General features: G+C 46.2%; 1 protein-coding gene across 15 annotated transcripts in view; it reads left to right on the forward strand.

Annotated features, from left to right (window-relative positions):
* Positions 1-24,870, forward strand: part of KANSL3 (KAT8 regulatory NSL complex subunit 3) — a 47,611-nt gene that overhangs the window by 18,331 nt on the left and 4,410 nt on the right. For 2 of the 15 annotated variants that reach the window (XM_025353563.1, XM_025353557.1), the window contains exons 4-21: positions 1,576-1,666; positions 1,794-1,979; positions 7,700-7,831; positions 8,392-8,508; positions 8,738-8,839; positions 8,948-9,019; positions 10,137-10,211; positions 10,392-10,549; positions 11,673-11,736; positions 12,489-12,689; positions 12,889-13,045; positions 14,488-14,565; positions 16,014-16,205; positions 16,652-16,736; positions 17,133-17,263; positions 18,664-18,773; positions 19,189-19,411; positions 19,749-19,882. In XM_025353563.1, coding sequence (XP_025209348.1) covers positions 1,576-1,666; positions 1,794-1,979; positions 7,700-7,831; positions 8,392-8,508; positions 8,738-8,839; positions 8,948-9,019; positions 10,137-10,211; positions 10,392-10,549; positions 11,673-11,736; positions 12,489-12,689; positions 12,889-13,045; positions 14,488-14,565; positions 16,014-16,205; positions 16,652-16,736; positions 17,133-17,263; positions 18,664-18,773; positions 19,189-19,411; positions 19,749-19,882 — 2,308 coding nt within the window. Of the gene's footprint in view, positions 1-1,575; positions 1,667-1,793; positions 1,980-5,976; positions 6,026-7,699; positions 7,832-8,391; positions 8,509-8,737; positions 8,840-8,947; positions 9,020-10,136; positions 10,212-10,391; positions 10,550-11,672; positions 11,737-12,488; positions 12,690-12,888; positions 13,046-14,487; positions 14,566-16,013; positions 16,206-16,651; positions 16,737-17,132; positions 17,264-18,663; positions 18,774-19,188; positions 19,412-19,748; positions 19,883-21,657; positions 22,508-24,870 lie in introns of those variants that run through there. The other 13 variants (XR_003115243.1, XR_003115241.1, XM_025353564.1 and 10 more) reach the window with 11 other exon arrangements.

Consider the following 24,870-nt stretch of genomic DNA (forward strand, 5'->3'; position numbering starts at 1 on the left):
TAGTAGATACGGGGTTTCACCGTATTGGCCAGGCTGGTCTTGAACTCCTGATCTCGTGATCCACCCACCTTGGCTTCCCAAAGTGCTGGGATTCCAGACGCCTGGCCAAAGTTTGAAATTTTTATGTAGTTACATTTCTCTTTCTTCCTTTTATGTCTTCATTTTCTTCCATCTGAAATTTATTTTGATGTAGAATGATATGTAGGGATCAGATTTTCTTTTTCCAGTTGGCCAGTGGTTGTCTCAGCCCTACATTTAGGGACTTTATCCAGACTGATTTGAAATGCTACCTTGATCCCATTCCAGGGTCTCATTTGGGTGCAGCACTCATGTAAGTTTTTTTTTTTTTTTTGAGACAAGGCCTCACTGTCACTGAAGCTTTGAGTGCAATGGCATGATCACGGCTCACTGCAGCCTCAACCTCCTGGGGTCAAGTGATCCTCCCACCTCATGCTCCCGAGTAGCTGGGGCTACAGGCATGCACTACGCATGCCCAGCTAATTTTTGTATTTTTTGTAGAGATGGAGTTTTGGCATTTGCACAGATTGGTCTTGAACTCCTGAACTCAAGCGATCCACCCCACTTGGCCTCCCAAAGTGCTGGGATTATAGGTATGAGTCACTGCGCCTGGCCATCATCAGCTTTTTTTTAAAGGCAGGGAGAATAGGTAAATATTATAGAGCATCTTCAACTGCCTTTCTTTTGGTATCTTTAGGAAGGTCACTAGCCAGAGTTAGAGCATCTGAGTAATTAGGATTGCTGGAAGTGGGGTCAAGGGGGACAATAATAAGCTCCATATCACTATACTGGGTGTGATGAAGTAGAGATGAGAACAGTAGGATAGATGTCTGCGACTCACAAAGCCTCAGTAAGTAATAGGTAAGCAATAAGCAATAAGGTAGATGTGTGAATGCCAGTGCCGTATACTGGGATGATAACATATTAGCCTATATGGAACAGGCCTCTCGAAAATAAATTTGCTAATTGTGTGACATATAGAAAAAATATATATGGAAAAGGGAGATTAGTGTGGGGTAGATTATTGAAGAGTGGAAGAATAGCCTCTTTATTGGTTATATTTCCGCTATATTTTTGTTCTTAAGTCTAGTTTAAAAAGAATTGTTACCTTAGTCTGAGATTTTAGTACATTAAAATGCTTGCTGAACCTGTCTGCCTTTTTGTGTGAAATATATAACTTATGAAATTCAAATATGTCTGTTCAATGGTGCTGTGCTTTTATTTACGATTGGGATTATTTTAGCTACTAAGCAAATAATTAGCTTTGCTAGCCTGAAAGACTTTATTCATGACTAGTCTTGACTTGTACTGTGTATATTACTGTGTGTGTGTGGAAATGTATGTGTGTTATTAATACAAATGTGTGCTGTGACAATTTCATTTGGTAGGATTGGGACCAGAATCTAGGTCTTGTGTTTTAGCTCAATGGTCTTAGACTAAGCTACTTCGTTTTACTGTTCCATGGTGGAGACATAAAACTATAGCATAATATTCTTTATACATACATGGGGAGCGTCCCCAGGGTTTGACTATAATTCCTCAGAGTTTCCCTTATAGGACTGGCTGGACAATGGCCCAGAACAAGCTATTCAACAAGATCCTCAAAGCCCTGCAGTCTGACCGGCTTGCCCGCTTGGCCAACGAAGGGGTAAGACACCAGAAATCCGCCCACAGTGGGCTCTTCGTAGTTCAGGCCTCACTGGCTGACTGACTTGTCCCCCGACTTGTTAACCAGGTAGTCCTCATGTTTTATCACTTCCACTTACATCCTTCAGGCTTGTAATGAGCCAGTGCTGCGCCGTGTTGCTGTGGACAAGTGTGCAAGGAGAGTGCGGCAGGCTCTGGCAAGTGTGAGCTGGGACACCAAGCTGATCCAGTGGCTGCACACCACCCTCGTGGAGACCTTGAGTCTGCCCATGCTGGCAGCCTACCTGGATGCTTTGCAGACGCTGAAGGGGAAGGTAAGGCTGTGATTGGTGTCTGCCCTGTCCTAGGGATAGCCAGCCTCTCCTGTGGGTTCAGGATGTGGGGTTGGGCAAGGTAATTATCTGGTCGGTCTGGGGTGCATGGCCAAAACTAATGGGTTTGGTATTAAAATTGGGAGACAAGGTATCATTTCACATTTGTGTCTGGTGTAAACGTTTTCAGCCCTCCTAGCTCCAGGATGAGGTACGGGGCCTGAAAACCAGAGTATATGTTTAGCCTTTCTAGCCTTGCAGCCTGTGGTTGAAGTCATGGCTGAATTGAATTATCATGAAGTTGATGAAGGGTTTACCAGGGAAGAGTTTGTTGAGAAAGGTGCCAGAAGCAGACCCTTGGTGCTCAGAGCACTGGGAGATTGCAGAGCGGGAGTGTGCCGTGATGCCTTCAACTCTGCTCCCCAGGGCATGAGCCTTTAGTAGCAACATTTTTATAATTCAGTGCAAACATATCATTATAGTTCCCTGCTTTCTTACTTAGTATTGCACAGAGTTAAACTGTTTTTCTTGGTGATTCCAGCGATTGCATCAGGCTGTCCTCAATGTGGTAGAATGTGGATGCTGGAGGCAGATTGCCTGGCTGATCTCAGTGTTGTCACTGATTAGCTATGTAAGCTTGGACTAGTGTCTCATTTCTAAAATGTGGCTGATAATAATACCTATCTAGGAGTTTTGTGAAAATTAAATTAGTTAATTCAGGTAGCGTGCTTAACACAAAATTGGGCACATAGTAAGCAGTGAGCCACAGTAACTGTTAACAGTTATTTAAGTAGTACCCTCATAGGTTCTTGAAATAGTTGGGGTGTTTTTCTCCAATGGGTGTAGTAGCTCATGCCTGTTATCCTAGCACTTCAGGAGGCTGAGGCAGGAGGATCGCTTTAGCTCAGGAGTTTGAGACCAGCCTGAGCAGCATAGCAAGACCTTGTCTCTACTAAAAATAAAAAAATTAGCCAGGCATGGTGGCACGTGCCTGTAGTCCCAGCTACTTAGGAGGCTGGTGGGAGGAGGCTGTAGTGAGTTTGATCCCATCACTGCACTCCAGCCTGGGTGACAGAGGGAGACCCTGTCTCTAAGAAAAATAGAGAAGAGAAAGAACTGATTCAATCAAAGTCGTCTGAGGCCTTTTTTTTTCTTTGGAGACAGGGTCTTCCTGTCTCACTCAGGCTGGAGTGCAGTGGCACTGTCATAGCTCGCTATAACTTCGAACTCCTGGGCTCAAGCAATCCGCCTGCCTCAGTCTCTCAAGTAGCTGGGACTAGAGGTGTGTGCCACCACAACACCCAGCTAAAATTTTCTTGTTTTTTGAGACAGAGTCTCGCTCTGTTGCCCAGGCTGGAATGCAGTGGCATGATGGCTCACTGCAACTTCCGCCTCCTGGGTTCAAGCAATTCTGCCTCAGCCTCCTGAGTAGCTGGGACTACAGGCGTGTGTCACCCTGCCCGGCCAATTTTTTTGTATTTTTAGTAGAGACAAGGATTTCATCGTCTCTCGATCTCCTGACCTCGTGATCTGCCCACCTCAGCCTCCCAAAGTGCTGGGATTACAGGTGTGAGCTGCCACACCCTGCCACACCCAGCTAAATTTTTAATTTTTTATAGAGATGGTTTTGCTATAGGCGCGTCTTGAATTCCTGGCCTCAAGCAATCCTCCCACCTTGTTCTCCCAAATTGCTGGGATACAGGCATGAGCCTGATTCAGTTTTTGACTTTTTTTTTTTTTTAATAGTTTTACTTTATGCTTCGCAGGAAGCTGGCTCATCTTGCTGCTGTAAGTTGCTTGACCAACATGTTCCCTCAGCCATCCCCAAAACTTGCAGACTCATTGTTTCTTATCTGTTTTTAAGTTAAAGGGTGCCAAGTTTGTTAGAAGACTGGTTTAGTGCTGAAATAAAACTCAGGACTGGATACATTAATAATATTCATGGTAGGAAATTTGACATTAGTTACTTATTTTGAGCCCTATGTGTGTCAGGTACTGGGATGAGCAAAACAAAACTGGTCCCTTCTCTGGTGGAGTGTATTTTCTTTTTTTTTTTTTTGAGACAGAGTCTCGCTCTGTCGCCCAGGCTGGAGTGCAGTGGCCGGATCTCAGCTCACTGCAAGCTCCGCCTCCCGGGTTTACGCCATTCTCCTGCCTCAGCCTCCCGAGTAGCTGGGACTACAGGCGCCCGCCACCTCGCCCGGCTAGTTTTTTGTATTTTTTAGTAGAGACAGGGATTCACCAGGTTAGCCAGGATGGTCTCGATCTCCTGACCTCGTGATCCGCCCATCTTGACCTCCCAAAGTGCTGGGATTACAGGCGTGAGCCACTGCACCTGACCGTGGAGTATATTTTCTAGTGAAGAAAGAGACAAATGAAAAGGGAGTCCCAGACTTTCCCCCGTACTGCTCCCCTATAGTAGAAACCCTGGACCCGGGAGGTGAGTGGTGGGCAGGTAGAGTATGGGGCCCAGACAGTGGTGGCCCAGAAGTATTGTAGGCCTCTTCACATATGTTCTCCTCAGCATTCTACCTATGGTAAAAGTGTAACATTGGTGAATACACTGTAGGAGATGAGTGTTGGTAGTGCCCAGGGTCTCAGTTCTCTGGTGACCCTGCCTCACTCACCATGGCTAGCATAATTTCCCTTTAAGGAGGAATTTATACTGCTGCCCTATTTAAGTTACTGACTGGACATATCCTGTGTGAATGTCAGTTACTATGACCTTGGCAGACCACTGGGGGGACTCCACATCATGCATAGTTGGGTGCTTTCCTCCCATGCTGCTGGGCCATGGTGTGGGTTGGCTGGAATGGTGGAAGGCTCGCTGGTACACCAGTGAGCAAGGGCCTCAGACTTGAGGCAACATCCTCTCTGGGCTGTGCTCTCCACAGTGGTTCCTCTGCCATCGGACTCTTATTTTCCCATGACTATATTTAGATTCACAATAAATACTTTGGTTGTTTCCCAAAGGATATAAATGATTATAAGATTGTTTTACTTGTAAAGTGCCTGCTGGATGTGAAAGCGCGGGTGGATGGAATCATGCTCTTCACCCAGCTACTTTCACCATTAGATCCGTTATGATAAAGAGAAGGCACAGACCTTAGCCTTTTAGTCAGCTGTTGAGAGTGAATGCAATGCTGGAAAGACCAGGGAAGCTTGGTCTTCCCAGCTCCAAGTGGAAAATTCAGTTATTGATTATCCCTTGTTGACAGAAAGCAAGTTTCAAGCCTCTTTGGTTTCATAGCTATACAGTACTGCTAGACAAAAGCTTAACCCAGGGTCAGATCCTTTGCCTCAAAGTGTTGAGTGGCTCACAGTTCTAGAGTGAGTTACAAAGAACGGGAAGATCCTTTGCGGTTTGGTCTTATCCTTCCTACTGGCTTTTTACATCCTCCTCCTTCCTTGCTTGAATCCTTGACTTTAGTGCATATGTGCCTGGAATAAGCTCTGCATGTTCTTGCCTCTTGCTGGTGTCTCTGATTGGAAGGCTTTTCTCTCATCTTGTGTTGGAATCCTGCCTGTTCCAAAGAGCCTGTCTCATTTCACATGCTGCATCTTAGATGAAAATTGCCTCAACTTCTCCTTCTCTGTTGGGTGGTTTGAATCATAGCAGTTTGGGCTTCTGTTTCTTTCATGGCAGTTATCGGTCTTTCCCTGTTCCCATCCCCCACCGTTATTTGGGTGTTTGTCTTCATTACCTCTTGTAGAATAAATTCCTCTGTAGTACTAGCCTCGTGCCTTGTAAAAGCAGTTGCACGAATATTTGTTTCCTGAGTTAAACTGAGAAAGTCTAATGGTTATAATTCTCTAATTTCTCATATAGAAATCCATTTAGTTTCTCTGTTTTTAAATTAAGAGCAACTTATCTTCTGCTATTTTTGGAGTTTTACAACTTGCATCAAAACCGTAGTACTTTTTATTCTCCAATTTTTCAAAACCTTTTTGTTTTTCTGAAAACTGCCTCTAATATTTAAACATTTTTCCTTTCCCCTAGGTCATTTTGACCTTTTGTGGGTAGCATGGAATTCGCAGATATTCTCAGTGTAAGCATCAACATGTCTGAAACTTATATTTGCACATCTGTAATGTTACATTTCTGGTAGATGGTAAAAAACAGACATGAGATAAAGTACACTGTACATAGTATAGCAGGATATATATTTTTGTACATAATAACAGGTTTATTTAGTACACCACAGCTTGAAAGCAGTACTCTAGAAGAAAATGGAGATTAAACAAAATTATAAAATCAACTGACACTCATTGAGGAAATTTAGGGAACATAGAAATCTGTAAAGGAAAAAGTCACCCATAAACTCTATAGAGATCATTATTAACATTTTGGCTTCTTTTTTTTTTTTTTTGAGACAGTCTCCCTCTGTTGCCCGGGCTGGAGTGCAGTGGCGCGCTCTTGGCTCACTGCAACCTCTGCCTCCTGGGTTTAAGTGATTCTTCTGTCTCAGCCTCCTGAGCAGCTGGTACTACAGGTGTGCAGCATATTTTCTTATAGTCTTTTTTCTGAGTAGAGATAATTTTTTTCTTTTTTCTTTTTTTTTTTTTTTGAGATAGTGTCTCACTCTGCAGCCCAGGCCGGAATGCAGTGTCATGACCTCAGCTCACCACAACCTCCACCTCCTGGGTTCAAGTGATTCTCGTACCTCAGCTTCCCGAGTAGCTGGGATTACTGGTGTGCCACCACGCCTGGCTAATTTTTGTATTTTTAGTGGAGACAGGGTTTCACAATGTTGGCCAGGCTTATCTCGAACTCCTGACCTCAAGTGATCTGCCCACCTTGGTTCCTAAAAGTGCTGGGATTACAGGCATGAGCCACTGAGCCCAGCTTTGAGTAGAGATCATTTTTATATTTTCTATTTTACCTGTAACATTTTGGCAAAATTATTGCTATATGTTATTATGTATTCTTGTAAATATTTGAAAGCTGGGCTCAGTGGCTGACTGACGCCTGTAATTCTAGCACTTTAGGAGGCTGAGGCGGGTGGATCATTTGAGGTCAGGAGTTCAAGACCAGCCTGACCAATAAGGTGAAACTCCATCTCTACTAGAAATACAAAAAATTAACTGGGTATGGTGGTGCACGCCTGTAATCTCAGCTACTTGGGAGGCTGAGAAACAAGAAATCGCTTAAACCCAGGAGGCAGAGGTGGCAGTGAGCCAAGATCAGGCCACTGCACTCTAGCCTGGGTGACAGAGCGAGACTTTGTCTCAATAAATAAATAAATAAATTCTTGTAAATATTTGAAAATAATTGTTAATATCCAATTAGGTAGATAGTTGACTAAACCACTCCCTTACGTATACATACATATATTAAATTGTTTTTACTTTATTATTGTTCATAGTTGATTTATCTCTGTGCATAACTCTCCTTATCCTTTTGTGTGTGTTTTTGTTTCTGATATGTTTTCTTTGGAAAGGTTCTCAGAAGTAGAAACATTTGGAAAAGGGATGGGAGTACATTTAAGTCCCTTGCCACATATCCAGACTGCTTTCCAAAGGATTGTACCCATTCACTTTCCATGGTGGGAGCATACTTTTCGCCCGTTTATTTATATATACTGCTGCTCCTGAGGAGGTTTTTAGAGGCTTCGTTGAAGTCTGTCTGGCTTCTAGTGGGGCCCTGCTCTTCTGCTTGATTGCTGATGGTGGCAGGTCTCCTGCTTTACACTGGAATCAGCTTTGCTCTTCCTTCTTTGTAGATCCCAACCTTGATTGACCGGATGCTTGTGTCATCCAACACGAAGACTGGGGCTGCAGGAGCTGAGGCCTTGTCTCTCCTACTGAAGAGGCCCTGGGACCCTGCTGTGGGCGTGCTTTCTCATAACAAACCAGTAAGTTGGATGGCTCAGGACTTAACAATGGCACATACAAATTTTAGACTCAAGCCTTAGAACCTTGGCAGGAGGATAAATGGCTTCTTTAACTATTTTTTGTTGTTATTATTTTTTGCGACAGAATCGTGCTCTGTTGCCCAGGCTAGAGTGCAGTGGCATGATCTTGGCTTATTGCAACCTCTGCCTCCCAGGTTCAGGCAATTCTCCTGCATCAGCTTCCTGAGTAGCTGAGATTACAGGCATACACCACCATGCCTGGCTAATTTTTGTGTTTTCAGTAATGAAAGGATTTCACCACGTTGGCCAGGCTGGTCTCAAACTCCTAACCTCAGGTGATCCGCCTGCCTCGGCCTCCCAGAGTGCTGGGATTGCAGGTGTGAGCCGGTGCGACTGACCGGCTTCTTTAACTATTACTAGTAATTTATTTTGTATAGTGCTTAACATATTTCACAAGCAAAGGAGCATTGGTTGGGATGAGAAAGGTATTGGGATACTTGGAATTTCGTGGAAGAAAACTTCTCACTCACTGGTTTTTGGGTGGGATCCTTCCTCTTTAGAGCAAACTCCCTGGCTCTCCACTGATTCTCATCGCCTCCTCTGGTCCCTCCAGCTCTGTGTTTCCCACTTCACGCCGCCACCGCTTCTGGCAGTCTCAGCTCTCCTGCTTAGGCAAGGTATGTGTGGGGGCAGGAGGAACTCCCTCCTGGCAGGGAATATAGTCTTGGAGAATTGAGGAGAAGAATATGTGGGAGGGAGGTCAAAATGGATAACTTGAATGTGGAGCCTCCTCTAACCCTTCTTTCATGTGGAATTCCAAGGTTGAAAGGGTTTGGGGTAGGTCAAACAGAATTGAAAGATTTGAAACTTACCTCTGCTGGTGTTGGGGCTACTTCTTTCCTTCAGGTCATCCCTGTAGCCACCCATCTGCTGAACAATGGCAGTGGGGTAGGAGTTCTACAGTGTCTTGAGCATATGATTGGGGCAGTGAGAAGCAAAGTGCTGGAGGTGAGAACGCCCCTCTTTCAGTGCACTGTGGCATACCCAGCATTCTGGGGTTGTTCTGCACCCATCTTTGGCCTCCTGTCTTACTGTCTTCTTTCTCTGCCCATGAAGATTCACAGCCATTTCCCACACAAACCCATTATCTTGATTGGCTGGAACACAGGAGCTTTGGTGGCCTGTCATGTAAGTAATTTCTATCTTATTTGGAGGTTGTTCTGGGATGGAATACCACTAATGATAGCTACCATTGAGTCCTTTACTATGTTTCAGGCTCTGTGCTAGATACTTTACCTATGTAATTGCATTTTAAACTGTAGAGGACACATTTTATTAAAACAATTTTTAATTTATTTAGGAAAACTTTAAGCAGAAACAAAAGCAGGTATAGTATAATAAACCCCCAGGATCCTCACCCAGGTTTACCAGTGATCAGCTCTTGGCTGGGCTTGTTTTATCTCACCCTACTTACTTTCTTTCTCCCCCAGATTGTTTTGAAGAAAAATCCCAAATATCATAGCATTTACACACGCACACACACACACTGGCATATATCTGTGGAAAAAATAAAAGGATCCCTTTTTTTCTCTAAACATAAGTACCATACTGTTCTCCCACCTAAAAAACAACAATAATTGTAGCTGGCAAATATTAGTAGCTCTGGAATTTGATGCTGTGTTCATTTCAGTCCCTTTCCAAGACATCAAGGAATCTTTTCATATTTTACATACATTTGTATGTCTGTCAGTTTGTGTAAGTGTCCCTCAGGTGTCCAAAGCCTTAATTTTGCTTCATGCAGTCCAGTCAAGTGATAGCTATGAGAGGAGGAAGGTCCCCATAGTCCTGCTCCCAGGGTGGTGGGCCTTAGCAGTTGCTCCAAGAAATCTAGGCTGTCTGGTAACTGTCCATTAAGTTCAATAGAGAGAATTTTTTTTCACTTAAGGGTGAGTGGCAACATTGTGTTCTATTGACTATATTTACTATTTGTGGAGAAAAATGGAGCAGGAGGGCTCTAGTTGAGGGAGTTGACAGGGTAGGAATATTGAACCTTCTATTCTATGGTTCAGCCACCTGCTGGGGTCCTCTTGGGGCCCCAGTTCTCTAGGTAGTGGCTGCTTATGGAATGACATACCTTGTGTCTTGTGCTCTTACTGCTGCCGTTGTGGCAGAAGATGCACCCGGATATTAGGACAGGGGAGGAAGAGGTGAGACTCTGGTGGGTCTGGACCACTCCTGGATTCTGGGTCGGCTGAGGTGCCATGAACTCAATTGACCTTTAGACAAACTGTTCCGTTATTTACAGGTGTCAGTGATGGAGTATGTCACCGCAGTTGTCTGCCTTGGGTTTCCTCTGCTTACCGTGGATGGCCCCAGAGGGGTAAGAGTGTGATAAAGCTGAGTGCTGGGTCATTGGCAGCGGGAGTGTGAGTATGTGTACCTTGTCCAAGCTGATGCTGAGGCCGACTGCAGTTGCACAGCTGATCCTCCTTAGTGGAGTTTCCGGGTCGGTGCTTTGTGAATATGAAGAAGCCGATTCTAAAACCTATACCTGTTTTAGGATGTAGATGATCCCCTCTTGGATATGAAGACTCCGGTCCTCTTTGTCATTGGTCAAAATTCCCTTCAATGTCACCCTGAAGCCATGGAGGACTTCCGGGAGAAGATTCGAGCTGAGAACAGCTTGGTGGTGGTTGGGGGAGCTGATGACAATCTCAGGTGGGTAGATTCTCCTAGAGCTGCAAGAGAGCTGTGTTACAGTGTTAGAGATACGCCTCTAAGCTGGCAGTGTAACTACAGACCAGTCTGGTTCAGTTAAAAGACAGCATTAGCCAGGCGTGGTGGCTCCTGCCTGTAACCCCAGCACTTTGGGAGGCCAAGGTGGGCGGAAAGGAGATCGCGACCATCCTGGCTAACACGGTGAAACCCTGTCTCTACTAAAAATACAAAAAATTAGCCTGGCATGGTGGTGGGCGCCTGTAGTCCCAGCTTCTCGGGAGGCTGAGGCAGGAGAATGGCGTGAACCTGGGAGGAGGAGCTTGCAGTGAGCCAAGATTACACCACTGCGCTCCAGCCAGCCTGGGCAACAGTGCAAGACTCTGTCTCAAAAAAAAAAAAAAAAAAAAGACAGCATTAAAAAAATCTTTTTTAATATTTGAAATTTCAGATTTATAAAAAGTTATAACACTAGTACAAAAAAATTCCCATATACCCTTCACCTGATTTCTAAATGTTAAACATCTTACATAGCCCAAATCAAGAAATTAACATCGACATGACACTATAATCTACAGACTCACATTTCATCAGTTGTTTCCCTAATGTCATTTTTCTGGTCCAGCATCCAGCCCGGGATCACACTTGGATTTAGTTGCCATGTCTCCTCGGTCTCCTTTAATTTGGTAGAGTTCCTCCATCTTTGTCTTTCACGACCTTGAGCTTTTTTGTTTGTTTGTTTTTTGTTTTTTGAGGTGGCGCCTGGCTCTGTCGCCTAGGCTGGAGTGCAGTGGTGCAATCTCAGCTCACTGCAACCTCTGCCTCCCGGGTTCTGGATAGAGTTGACCTATTAAGCTGTAGGTACAGGAATTCTGGAGCGGACTGTCCTGGGCACTGTGCTTGGTTTCTTTACATATGTTATTTTGTTTAATCCCCACAACTTCATGAATGAGATGTTATGATTCCCCATTTTGCAGACATAGGAAGAGGTTTGGAGAGGTTGCATTACTTAAGGCTAACATGGCCCTCCTGGGGCTAGAAAATAGCCCAGAAAAGAAATACTTTCTTATTTTCATAGGACGCCATGGAATTAAGAAGTAAACATGTCATCCATTTTGTTTCTTAGAATAAGCAAAGCAAAGAAGAAATCAGAAGGGTTGACTCAGAGCATGGTGGACAGATGTATTCAGGTAAACAGTTGTTTTGTGTGCTTTTCTCAGCTAGGCTTGCCTTTCTGTAGCCTTGTAGGTTTGGTCTTATTAGTAGTGGCCTCTTAGGCCGGGCGCGGTGGCTCAAGCCTGTAATCCCAGCACTTTGGGAGGCCGAGACGGGCGGATCACGAGGTCAGGAGATCGAGACCATCCTGGCGAACACGGTGAAACCCCGTCTCTACTAAAAAATACAAAAAACTAGCCGGGCGAGGTGGCGGGCGCCTGTGGTCCCAGCTACTCGGGAGGCTGAGGCAGGAGAATGGCGTAAGCCCGGGAGGCGGAGCTTGCAGTGAGCCGAGATCGCGCCACTGCACTCCAGCCTGGGCGACAGAGCGAGACTCCGTCTCAAAAAAAAAAAAAAAAAAAAAGTAGTGGCCTCTTTGGCTCTGAAGGCCTCCACTGGGGCCTCTGGTAGGTCTCAGTCATAAGCAAAGCAAAGAAAAATGAGAGTGGTGAATTAATGTAAGCAAAGCATCAGGAGGGAGAGTGTTGGAAAAGTGGTGGAGTGTGACCACCCCGGAGCTCCCCCTGACAGAGGCACTTGCTGGTCTTCTCGAACCACAGTTGCTCAGAAGCCTGGGATTTGCACCAGGCCTTGTTTGAGTGGGGAAGGACTGGCACATCCAGATGCCAGAGCTGAGGGAGAATTTCTTTTAGTTGGTAAGTATCTGAGAGGTTCCCATTTTCCAGATGAGGACTAAAAGGCCTTGGTTGGCTCCTCTCTACACTAGGATGAGATTGTGGACTTTCTGACTGGAGTGCTCACTCGTGCTGAGGGTCACATGGGCTCTGAACCTCGGGATCAGGATGCTGAGAAGAAGAAGAAGCCCCGCGATGTGGCCCGCAGAGACTTGGCCTTTGAAGTCCCTGAGCGGGGCAGTAGACCTGCCTCCCCAGCTGCCAAGCTGCCCGCCTCACCCTCAGGCTCAGAGGTAGTATGAGCAGGGTGGGAGCACTTTTGCTGGGGAATCAGCACCACAGAGTTGGTTCCTTAACTTCCTGGGGATGCCTCTGTCTTGTTAGTGCCATGGGCCTGTGAGTTCCTACAAGGGGAATTCCAGAGGGACGTGCTGACTCATGGTCAGATCCTAATAACATTGGCTCATCTCTTGGCCTTCTCACCTTACTCAGGATCTCTCCAGTGTGTCCAGCAGCCCCACCTCCAGTCCCAAGACCAAAGTGACTGCGGTGACCTCTGCCCAGAAGTCCAGTCAGATTGGAAGCTCTCAGCTACTGAAGAGACATGTGCAGCGGACAGAAGCTGTGCTGACCCACAAACAAGCTCAAGGTATAGGCACCCGGCCGGGGGCTCCTCCTGGGGCTGTCTGCTGGTGCCATGCCACGTGGCGGCTGCACAGTATTGATATCTATGGCTTTTTCCAGGCGGATGGGAGGCACCCTTTCTCACATTTCTGTGCAGGCAAAGTTCAGAATTAATTATTGAAATGAATGGCAGGGCCTCTGAGTGAGTGGGGCTTTGTGATCACTAGTTACAGCTTTGTCTTGCTGTTCTGGGGAAGCTAGGCTTTATGAACATGTATATTGGCCTAAACTTTTTTCTACCTTGCCAGCCACTCCTCCAGTCAGGGCTCTCTGATCATAAGTATTGGGTGATTGATTTTATTAATCAGATTCTAGGGCAACTCACCTGGCATCATGCCCTTTCTTTGTTTGACCCTTGAAGCGTTAAGATTCTCACACTGAGACTTTCAGTGAAGTTTGTCAGGGTTCTCTGCAGACAGGTTTCAGATGAGGCTGGGAAGTATTCATATAGTCGAAAGTAAGAGTTTGGTGAGCTGTAAGTGCTCTGAAAGGAGCTATAGAAAAGGGAGAGTTCACTGGGTGGGGAAAGAAGAAACAGTGCTCTGTCCCCCTTCCCCCACATTGATCCAGTTGGGTGGCCTTGATGTAAGGCTTCTTGGGCATTGGTGTTTAACGATGTGTCCAGGAGCATGTGTCACCTGAGCTTCTCAGGAATAGGGGTGCCTGGGAAGAGGCGGCAGCCAGAGCTGGCTGTCTGGCAGACAGACGTGGAGGGGATAGGAGGCTCATCTGTTTACTTTCCCTGTGTTTCTTTTAGTGGAGCCAAAGGATCAGAACCGAAACTCAGACCTCTTGTGAGTTTGCTTGTAAGAGTAGTACTAACAAGGAGTAGAAAAGTATGAGTGGATGGGAGGAGTTGAGAAATGAGGCCAGGCCCCGAGGGTCTGCGCGGATGCTGTGCCATGGATCTTCATGAGTGGTGGCCAGAGCCAAGTCCCTTGTGGACAGTGTGTCTTTACACTTCTGATGAAGACAGAGCTGGTGATGTGCTGTGCTTCTGGAGAGGGTGATTAGTTGAGAATCTAAGGACTTTGGAAGGCTGATTGGCAAGCTGGGTTTGAAATGGGGACCTAGGGTTTCATGGGGGAGAGTAGCAGCTTTAGAACCCTGGCTTAGCAGAGCTGATGGGCAAACAGGGAATACTAATAGCGAACATACATGGAGTCCTTCTTCATGGCACTCGCATTGCTGTAGTTTGTTGAGTTTTGGCATAGCCCCATGAGGCAGGTGGTACTAGTCAGTTTAGATGCTTCTACAGACCGACTCCATGGCAGAGTCAGGTTGCCATGCAGTAATTTCAGAAGGAGCCCCTATTGGCCATTTTCTACAACCTTTTTTCTTATTCCCTCTCTTTTTCTCCCTTCTCTGGCTGGCTGTGATTCTGTAATTCTTTCTGATTCATTCCAGCACAGTTTGCTGCTTTTCTGAAACAAAATATGCTGGTGAGGAAAGCTCTTCCTCCTGGCACCTCCTCCTGTCTCTTTGGTGAGTATTACTCTTTCTTGCCTGCTCGTCCACTGCATTCTGCTCCTCAACCCCTTATTTATTTTCCATCTCTCCCTCTCTTCTGCCTCAGTTTGGTTTCCTCCTGTTCTCTCTTTTTCTTTGTGTTCTTTTGTTTTGCTGACCCCTGTTGCTTACTCTGTAGTCTTTGCCCTTTTTTCATTCTTTTGTTTGCTTCTTAGGGTATTTTCTTTTTTGTCTCTTAGTGTGGTTCTTTCTTTCACTGTGGTCTTGGCTCTGCTGCTTTTTTGTATGCCTGTGGCACTGCCTGTGAGTCTCAGTTTCCTTGTGTGTTTTTCTCCCTGCCTCTTGTCCTGTGTTTATCTGGTGGCTACAAGCCCACCAGTCACATATCAGCATAGACCCTGAAACTCCTTTCCCCTCCACCCTCCTTCCTACTCTGATTTTAGCCAATGCATTTGTCCCCTAAGCAATCCTTCTAGCTGGTTATGTCCCGACTGTTACCTCATGCCAGGACCCCTCCTCCATCCTCATGTGACTGCTGCCTTCCTCCGCACCCCAGTCTTTGCTTCCCTATGCTACAAGAGAACTAGGGTAGACTTCTGGGTTTAAAGAGGAGGGAATCTTTGAGGAAGCTTGAAAGATAACCTAAGAGTCCAAAAAGCTTGGCTGTATACATGATGAGCCTGTTTGATTCAGTGGAAGTGGAAGCCCATGTGTGAACAGATGGCCTTTGTCTGTGCTAGTACACATGACCTGGGGACCAGGTTGTGACATGGGCCAGTGTTGCGCTGTTACTTCTGGGCAGGAGCTGTGAGGTTGCCTGGTTGAGGTACTCTCTCCTAGTAGCTACTCATAGCCAGCTTTCAGTCCTGGTGACAGTCCTCTTCACTGCCTCCATTTGGCAAGTGAATCCTCAACCCTGGGCTCTTAGGGTAGGGTGGGACTCTTGAGAGCCTTTTGGAAAACTCTGCTTTTTAGAGAGAACTGGATGACCTGCTCCTCCATGAGTTCTCATAGAATGTTTAATGTCCCCAACTGTGTGATGATGTGGGGAGGGCTTGAGACAGGAAGATGATCATCACACTTTTTGAGTCTGGGAAGGGCTGTTGACTTGCTGTGTTGAGTCCTCTGTTGTTGTTGTTGTTGCTGTTGACCTTGGCTAGGCAGGGTCGGGGTGTCTTCTGTCTGTTAATTCCTACCAACTCAGGCCCTTCCCTTCCGATTCCAGTGCAGGATGAGGGATGAGAAGGGAGCCATCCTCTAAGAAGGGCAAAGTGGGGTCCCCCACGGGCAGGGCCTGAGTGAAGTTGTCCTGAAGCATGGGCAGTCTCCTTTGAGGGGTAGCCCTGGACATAGAGTGGTTCTCCTGTGCGTTTTACACATGGCTATGTTGGTGCTGCTATTGACCGAGTGTCTGTTGGGCTTTTTTGGATTGTGGAGGATCTGAACTCAGCTCCATCTCTTAGTTCCCATTTCATCAGAACCACCGGAGGAAGGAGAGAAAGAGGATCTTAGGGTTCAGCTGAAGCGACACCATCCCTCGAGTCCCCTTCCTGGCAGTAAGACCTCCAAGCGACCAAAGATCAAGGTGTCCCTTATCTCCCAAGGGGACACAGCTGGAGGGCCTTGTGCTCCTTCCCAAGGAAGTGCTCCAGAAGGTGAGTTTCTCTTGCTACGACTGACCTCTCCTAGGTACACAGCATTGCCCTTTGGCGGCCACTCACCAGCATGTCAGCCTTTGCTTCATTTGGAGAGATGCCCGGAGCAAAGAAGGCATGAGGCTATACATGTGGGTAAAGTGGGCGTGAGCCCATCTGAATGAGGACCAAGCAGCAGGCAGAATACGAGAGGAAGCTGTGCCGTAGTTCAAAGCAGCGTATATTTTGTTCTTTTTTTGTTTGCTTCAATTAAAGGTACAGAATATTTCAGGAAGTTTAGAAAATAGAAGGAAAAAAACCCCAGCTCTCTCTACTCTAGCATAGTTCATCTTTTTTCATCTTCCAGTTCTTGTCTGTAATATCTTGCATTTAGCCTAAACTGTGGAACCTGCAAACGTAGCGGCCAAATAGGACTGACCGGGGCCTTGGGGTTCTCTGTTTTGCAGCTGCAGGTGGGAAGCCCATCACCATGACACTGGGGCAGGCTTCAGCAGGGGCCAAGGAGCTCACAGGACTTCTCACCACAGCCAAGTGAGTGTTTGTTGGACCATCTGTGTCTATTCTTTTTTCCCTTCCCTCTGCTTCTGGTTCATTTAGTGCTTTGGAAAATGATGGGTTCTGGGTTCTGTCAGTTTGGGAAATGTGACTTCCTTCTGATAGGGATCTTTGTCTTGCTTTTGGGTCAACCCAGAGTTCATTTTTACTTCAGATTCCAAAGTGTCCCCTGCCTTTTGCTGTAAGTCCTGTAAGTAAGGACTTTTAGAAGACTAGAGGCCAGGTTCAGAAAGTGGAACAAAGAAGCTGAAGATTCTCGGTGTGTGTCTGCTGCTGAAAGCCTTGCTGGGCCCCACTCTGTACCCTGCCTGTGTTGCTAGGGCTTGCTGCCCTGTGACCTTTGGATAACAGAGCTACTTCCTTTGTCTCCAGGTCCAGTTCTTCTGAAGGTGGAGTCCCAGCCAGCCCAGCCCCTTCAGTGGTCTCCAGCAGCACTGCACCCAGTGCCTTGCACACACTGCAGAGCCGCCTGGTGGCCACCTCTCCTGGCAGCTCCCTCCCAGGTATCTTGTGGCCCAGCATTCTCCCCTTCCAACACAGAATTTTTGGTCTGCTGCTGGTAGGTGGTCCTGGGAAAACATCCCTGGAGCTGAATCCACAGCATGGGCCTCTGGGTCTTAGAGTGATCATAGAGGCTTTACGTGAAACTGGAATTAGCTTGGGCAGAGGGATTCCTTGGCCTTGAATAAATGCAGTGAGTAAATGTCCTGGTCTGCAGGTGATTAAATGTTCCAGTCTACAGGTGCTGTACCCTCTACTGTAAGGAGAAATAGCCGATAGGACGTATATGTGTAGTCAGCCTTTCTTATCCACAGGAGATTGGTTCTAGGACCCTCACCGCTACCAAAATCCATGGATGCTCAAGTCCCTTATGTGAAACTATGTCATACAGTTGGCATTCCATATCCACAGGTTTCTATCCGTGTGGTCGTTTGAATCTGCGAATCTGCTGCGAAGCCCACAGATAATTGAGGGCTGACTATGGTTTTATTTTGCTGTTTTAAGCACATCTGACTGAATAAAACTGGAAATGGTGCTACACTGGGCATTAGCAAAATGAGACATTTTTCTGTCTGTGCTTGTCTGTCATTTTGTCCTACCCACTAACGCTACTTTGAAAGACCTGTTGCCTGAGCCCAGCAGGGCCAAGGCATTGCAGAAACCCTTCTCCTGTACAGGCACGGTGGCTCAAGCCTGTAATCCCAACACTTTGGAAGGCTGAGGTGGGTGGGTCACCTGAGGTCAGGAGTTTGAGACCAGCCTGGCCAATATGGTGAAACCCCGTCTCTACTAAAAATACAAAAAATTAGCCGGGTGTGGTGGCGGGAATCTGTAAACCCAGCTACCTGGGAGGCTGAGGCAGGAGAATCGCTTGAACCCGGGAGGTGGAGGTTGCAGTGAGCGGAGATTGCGCCATTGCACTCCAGCCTGGGAAACGAGTGAAACTCCGTCTCAAAAAAAAAAAAAAAAAAAGAAACCCTTCTCCTTTAAAAGAACCTTTCTTACTGCTTTGAGGCTACTTCCTTTCTGCTTTGATTGTGTGAGGCGAAGTGAAAGTTGGGTATTTAGAATTCTTTTGGCTTAAAAAGTTCTTCTTCCCTGGAAAGAAAGGAACAAACTTGGATTTCTCAAAATGGCCCAAAATGTATGACTGATGGTTTGCAGCAGGTGCAGAGCAAATCCGGGGCAGTGTCTGGCACAGTACCTTTCCTGTGTGGCATCCACTGCGTGTGTGCCTGGCTGGGGAGACCTTCTTGCCTTCTTTCTGAGGACGGGGGTGTCCAAGGGCAAGCACCATTGGTGTTTTAGTTGGTGGTGAGAGTGGATGGATGTGGCTGCTCTTGGGATAGTGCAAGACTCAAGTGATTGAGTCTCTACTGATTCCTGCTATGTCCTCTCTTAGGGGCCACATCAGCCAGCAGCCTCCTCCAAGGCCTCAGCTTCAGCTTGCAGGATATCAGCAGCAAGACCTCTGGCCTTCCAGCAAATCCCTCCCCAGGACCAGCCCCACAGGTGCACATCTGCCATCTGCTGGGCTGGGCAGGTGTAGGGAGGAGGCCTCCTCAGCTCAGTTGGTTTTGGCAGGGAAACTAGGTCTGGAGTCAAGTGGGTCAAGGACAAACAGCCTTCTAGCTACACAGCAGGGAACTTCCAAAGGTTAAGGTCTATCATTTACTGTGTGACCTTGGGCAAGTTTCTTGACCACTCTGTTTTTGTTTCCTTGTCTATAAAATGAGGTAATAATAGTACCTCCCTCATAGAGTTGTTGTAAGAGTGAAATAATATATGCAGAATGCCTGGAAGAGTACCTTGCATGTAGTAGGCACTCAATACATGTTAGCCTTTAATAATATGCTGTGGGCCCTCCAAACTCGAACGTTGCTGTTGGGCGACAGCTTCTGATCACCTGGGCTTGTGTGTCCCACAGGCCACCAGTGTGAAGTTGCCCACCCCCATGCAGAGCCTGGGTGCCATCACCACGGGCACCAGCACCATTGTCCGTACCATTCCTGTGGCCACCACTCTCTCCTCCTTGGGTGCCACTCCTGGTGGGAAGCCCACAGCCATCCACCAGCTGCTGACCAATGGGGGCCTCGCTAAGTTGGCAAGCAGCCTCCCTGGCCTGGCTCAGATCTCTCACCAAGCATCAGGTGAGTCTCATGAGAGCTGTGGGGACTCCCAGGTCTGGGGTCTTCCCCCGAGGACCTTCCCATCTCATGTGGGCAAGGTGTGATGTTGAAACCAGTCCCACAGGGTCCTGGCATTGACCTTCAGATTCCGCTGTGTGGACCCATCCCCCAGAGAGGTTGAGCGAACACAGGCTGTTTCCTGTTGCCTTTCAGATTGACCGATAGTGCATAGATGACCCAGCTGGGGAGGAGGCCAAGGGACTGTGTTATGTGGGGGAGAAGCTCTCCAGGAAAGGAAAGCCTCAGCAGAAGGTGGAGAGTGTGACTCAAAAATACTGCTTCTCTCTCTCTATCTCAGGCTTGAAGGTCCCCACCACCATTACTCTGACACTTCGTGGCCAGCCGAGCAGGATCACCACACTGAGCCCTATGGGCTCAGGAGCAGCCCCATCCGAGGAGCCCTCTTCCCAGGTGCTGCCCTCCAGCTCACAGGTGAGTCTGCCAGGAAGGACTGAGGACATGGGCTTCATTGTTGGGAAGTTTGAGACCAGCTGACTGGCTGATTGAAGGGGCTGCCCATGCACTGGACAGACGAGATTCAGATTCAAATTCAAATCTGAACTCTGGAGTTTGGCTTTGTAATACTGAGTGAATCATGGACCTCTTTGAGCCTCCTCTTCTACATCTCTCCCTGGATATTGTGAAGATTGTGTATGTTCAAGTGGGTCGCAGTGCCTAGTATTTAATGTTTTTGTTTGCTTTTCCTTTCATTTAATTTTTTTTCTCATCCTTGGTTTCATCCTTCAGAGTTGTGAGTAGAGGCTACTTAGCTAATGCTCTTTCTTTGTTTTTATTTTTATTTTTTGAGATGGAGTCTTGCTGTATCGCCCCAACTGTAGTGCAGTGGTGCAATCTCGGCTCCCTGCAACCTCCACCTCCCTGGTTCAAGCAATTCTCCTGCCTCAGCCTCCCAAGTAACTGGGATTACAGGCACCCACCACCATGCCCGGCTACAACAGGGTTTCACCATGTTGACCAGGCTGGCCTCGTACTCCTGACCTCAAGTGATCTACTTGTCTTGGCCTCTGAAAGTGTTGGGATTACAGGCGTGAGCCACCGCTCCTGGCCCTTTCTTTGTTTTTTTTTTTTTTGTTTTTTTTTTTTGAGACGGAGCCTTGCTCTGTCGCCCAGGCTGGAGTGCAGTGGCCGGATCTCAGCTCACTGCAAGCTCCGCCTCCCAGGTTTACGCCATTCTCCTGCCTCAGCCTCCCGAGTAGCTGGGACTACAGGCGCCCGCCACCTCGCCCGGCTAGTTTTTTGTATTTTTTAGTAGAGACGGGGTTTCACCGTGTTAGCCAGGATGGTCTTGATCTCCTGACCTCGTGATCCGCCCATCTCGGCCTCCCAAAGTGCTGGGATTACAGGCGTGAGCCACCGCGCCCGGCCTCTTTCTTTCTTTTTTTTTTTTTTGAGACGGAGTCTCGCTGTGTCACCCAGGCTGGAGTGCAGTGGCGCGATCTCGGCTCACTGCAAGCTCCGCCTCCCAGGTTCACGCCATTCTCCTGCCTCAGCCTCCGAGTAGCTGGGACTACAGGCGCCCGCCACCACGCCCGGCTAGTTTTTTGTATTTTTAATAGAGACGGGGTTTCACCGTGTTAGCCAGGATGGTCTCGATCTCCTGACCTCGTGATCCACCCGCCTCGGCCTCCCAAAGTGCTAGGATTACAGGCTTGAGCCACCGTGCCCGGCCTCTTTCTTTGTTTTTAAGGACATGGGGACAGAGATATCTCACTATGTTGCCCAAGCTGGCCTCGAACTCCTAGGTTTAAGCGGTCCTCCTGCCTCGGCCCCCAAGTATAATACTCTTTCTTTGACGTTGGCTTTCCAGCACTGTGCCTTCCCGTATCTTGGCATGTATGGCTGTCTTTTTAGGGCACAGCTGGGTTTTTATAGGTCTCACCCAGGAAGTCATGATTAGTTTCTCTTAGCTGATCTGGTTTCCATTGTGACCTTTTCAAGTCAAATGTTTCTAATCTTAAAACGGTGATCTGAGGAGCCACTCAAAGATTAGAAGTTAAGCCAAAAAAGAGTTCGAGTCTAGTATCGAGTGTGCTTTCCTTCAGTATCTCCTGTGCAACTGAGGCCTTCCTGTGTCTCCCTGTCCTGTGTCTCCCTGTCCTTTCCGTCATGTTAACCTGCTTGTGAACTGGAGGTGCAGTGATAGTTCCTGAGCCATTCTAAAAGCTCTTCTGTCGCTTCCTCTCTAGGGAAAATACTGCACAGAGGTCAACACCTGACATTCATTGGGATCATAGCTACCTTTTTTTGCAGAGGGATGGAAATGTTTTAATTTTATCTTGTTTCTTATTTTTTTCAATTATAAAAATGATTATGCTTATTTTAAATAATTCAAACATGTTAGAAATAATTAATTTAGAAAGGGAAGGTTTCCCATGATGCTACTCCCAGAGATGATGATCACTGTTAATAGCTTGATATGGATCCATTCAGATTTTTTTTTCTACACAAAGTATGTTATTTTATTTGTTTTGTACAAATATGGGATTACAGAGTATGGACTGTTTTGTAACTTGCCTTTTTTTATAAATCATGTCATGACACATTTCTCTGTCTACGTCTTTCAGAGGCTGGCTAGTATTTCACTGAGTAGATGTAAGAAGATGTATGTCACCACCTTCTGTTAGGTAGATAGCTGGGTTCTATTCTGGTTTTTGATATTTTAAATAACGCTCTGGTGAACACTCTTGCTTATTCTTGTGTACCTTTGGGAGCATTTCTCCAGGCTAGAGAGTAAGTAGAGAATGTGTACGTCTAATATCTGGGCAGCTGCTCACTAACTGCCCTTCCAAAAGTTTTTGCTACTTTACAATGCTAGCCACAGTGATGAAAATATCTGTTTCGTATTTCGTGGAAATCAGTATTTTTAACTTGATTAATCTGGGTGAAAAATGAAATTGTTTTAATGTGCATTTTCCTGATTACTTAAGAAGTTTTATGTCTTTTATGAAATGTTTGTCATACTCTGTGAATTATAGTGGCTTTATTCAGATGTTAATTCTTTGTCTGTTACGCAAGTTGCATATATGTTATTCCTGTCAGTGGCTCATCTTTTTTTTTTCTTCTATTGAAGCATTCATTGAATGTCAGTCATTTAACTTTTATTTCTGGATCATACAGCCATTTAAATTTTTCATGTAGTAAAATCTTCAAATATTTTCCTTTGTAGCTCCAAAGTTTTATGCCTTAAGAAAACTAGCCCTATCACAAGGATATAAAAGTAATCCTTTCTCCTTTTAAAATTTGAATTGTGGTAAAACATCTGTAACATACAATTTACCATTTTAGCCATGTTTCAAGCTTACAGTTCAGTAGCATTGAGTACATTCACATTGTGGTACAGCCATCACCATCATCCATCTGCAGAACTTTGCTGTCATCCCATACTGAAACTCTCTGTGTTTTCTTATAATGCTTTTGTTTGTTTCCTTTAATTCCTTATAGTTCACTTTTGTATGTTAAGTGAGGTAAGGATGAGTCCATTCATCATTCCTCCACTCACCTAGAATCCACTGTTCTTCCATTCTAAAGTACTGAACACACATGGGCCTGTTCTGTCGTTTTGAATCTGTCTATCCTATGCTGGCGTTCTGTTACGGGCTGATAGTTCTGTCGTTTTGAATCTGTCTCCCTATGCTGGCGTTCTGTTACGGGCTGATAGTTCTGTCGTTTTGAATCTGTCTATCCTATGCTGGCGTTCTGTTACGGGCTGATAGTTCTGTCGTTTTGAATCTGTCTCCCTATGCTGGCGTTCTGTTACGGGCTGATAGTTCTGTCGTTTTGAATCTGTCTCCCTATGCTGGCGTTCTGTTACGGGCTGATAGTATGGATCTTGAAGTTAAGGGAGTGTCGATTCTGTTTCTAGTTTGCTAAGATAATCTTCATTCTTTTCCTTTCTCTTGATAGTTTTGAATTTTGAATTTTGTCCATTATTCTTTTAGAATCACATGAAACGAATGAGGGTAAACATTTCCCTTTTTTTTTCCTTTTTCTGAGACAGAGTCTCACTCTTGTCACCCAGGCTGGAGTGCAGTGGCGTGATCTCAGCGCACTGCAACCTCTGCCTCCCAAGTTCAAGCGGTTCTCCTGCCTCAGGCTCCTGAGTAGCTGGGACTGTAGCGCCACCACCCCCAGCTAATTTTTGTATTTTTAGTAGAGACGGGGTTTCACCATGTTGGCCAGGCTTGTCGTGAACTCCTGATCTCAAGTGATCCACCCACCTTGGACTCCCAAAGTGCTGGGATTACAGGCGTGAGTCATCACGTCCGGCCAACATTTTCTTTTAATCAGTTAAAATGATGAGTTACTTTAATAGGTTTCCTAATATCAAACTGTGTGAATTCTAGATTCAGTGGCAGAATAGTGTCCTGTTCTTTTTATTGTACATACAAAGGCAACAAGACCCTATCAAAATGAAAAAAGAAAGAAGCTAAGCGTTTCAAAAGAAAAGCATGTCTATTCTATTTGCTTTTATTTTACTTAGGATTTTGTCATCTATATTAATCTATTCAGGCTTTGGCCCATAGTTTTCTTCCCCTCCACCCCCTACTTTTGCGTGTGTGTGCTTTTCTTTGTCTAGTTATGTAAAAGGGGTAATTCAATCCTTGTAGAATGAGATGGGAAGTGTTTTTCCCCTCTCATACTCTCAAACAATTTTATAGTACAGAAGTGATAGTTCCTTGATGGTTTGATAGACGTGACCTACAAAGCCATTTGGGCCTGTTTTTAGAGTGTCTTCACCTTTGCTGATGCCAGGTTGATCCATAACTAGAACACAGATCCTGCCGTGTGGTCCCTTCCTCCTGCGTTAGGTAACCCGTCTCAGCTTGCCATGGCCTGGGCAAGCTGGTTACCACTGAGAAGAGAGTAGAGGTCGTTGAGAATCCGCCTTGCCCGTGGCTCTGTTGAAGCACAGAATAAAGATCGAAGTCTGGCCTTCTAACTGATGATGTTAACATGAGATTAGTTTTCATCTTAATAGAACGGGCGAAGGCTGGGCCTGGTGCCTCACGCCTATAATCCCAGCACTTTGGGAGGCCGAGGCAGGTGGATCACGAGGTCAAGAGATCGAAACCATCCTGGCCAAAATGGTATGAGAGGGCAAAATACAAAATGGTATGAGAGGGTAAAATACAAAATGGTATGATAGGGCAAAATACAAAATGGTATGAGAGGGGAAAACCCATCTCTACTAAAAATACAAAAATTAGCCGGGCATGGGGGTGCGCACCTGTAGTCCCAGCTACTCGGGACGCTGAGGCAAGAGAATCGCTTGAACCCGGGAGGCGGAGGTTGCAGTGAGCCGAGATCGCGCCATTGCACTCCAGCCTGGGCGACAGAGCCAGACTCCGTCTCAAAATAAGTAAGTAAGTAAATAAATAAATAAATAAAATGAGTATGTA

The sequence above is a fragment of the Theropithecus gelada genome, chromosome 13, assembly GCF_003255815.1.
Source record: "Theropithecus gelada isolate Dixy chromosome 13, Tgel_1.0, whole genome shotgun sequence".
Classification (NCBI taxonomy): Eukaryota; Metazoa; Chordata; class Mammalia; order Primates; family Cercopithecidae; genus Theropithecus; species Theropithecus gelada.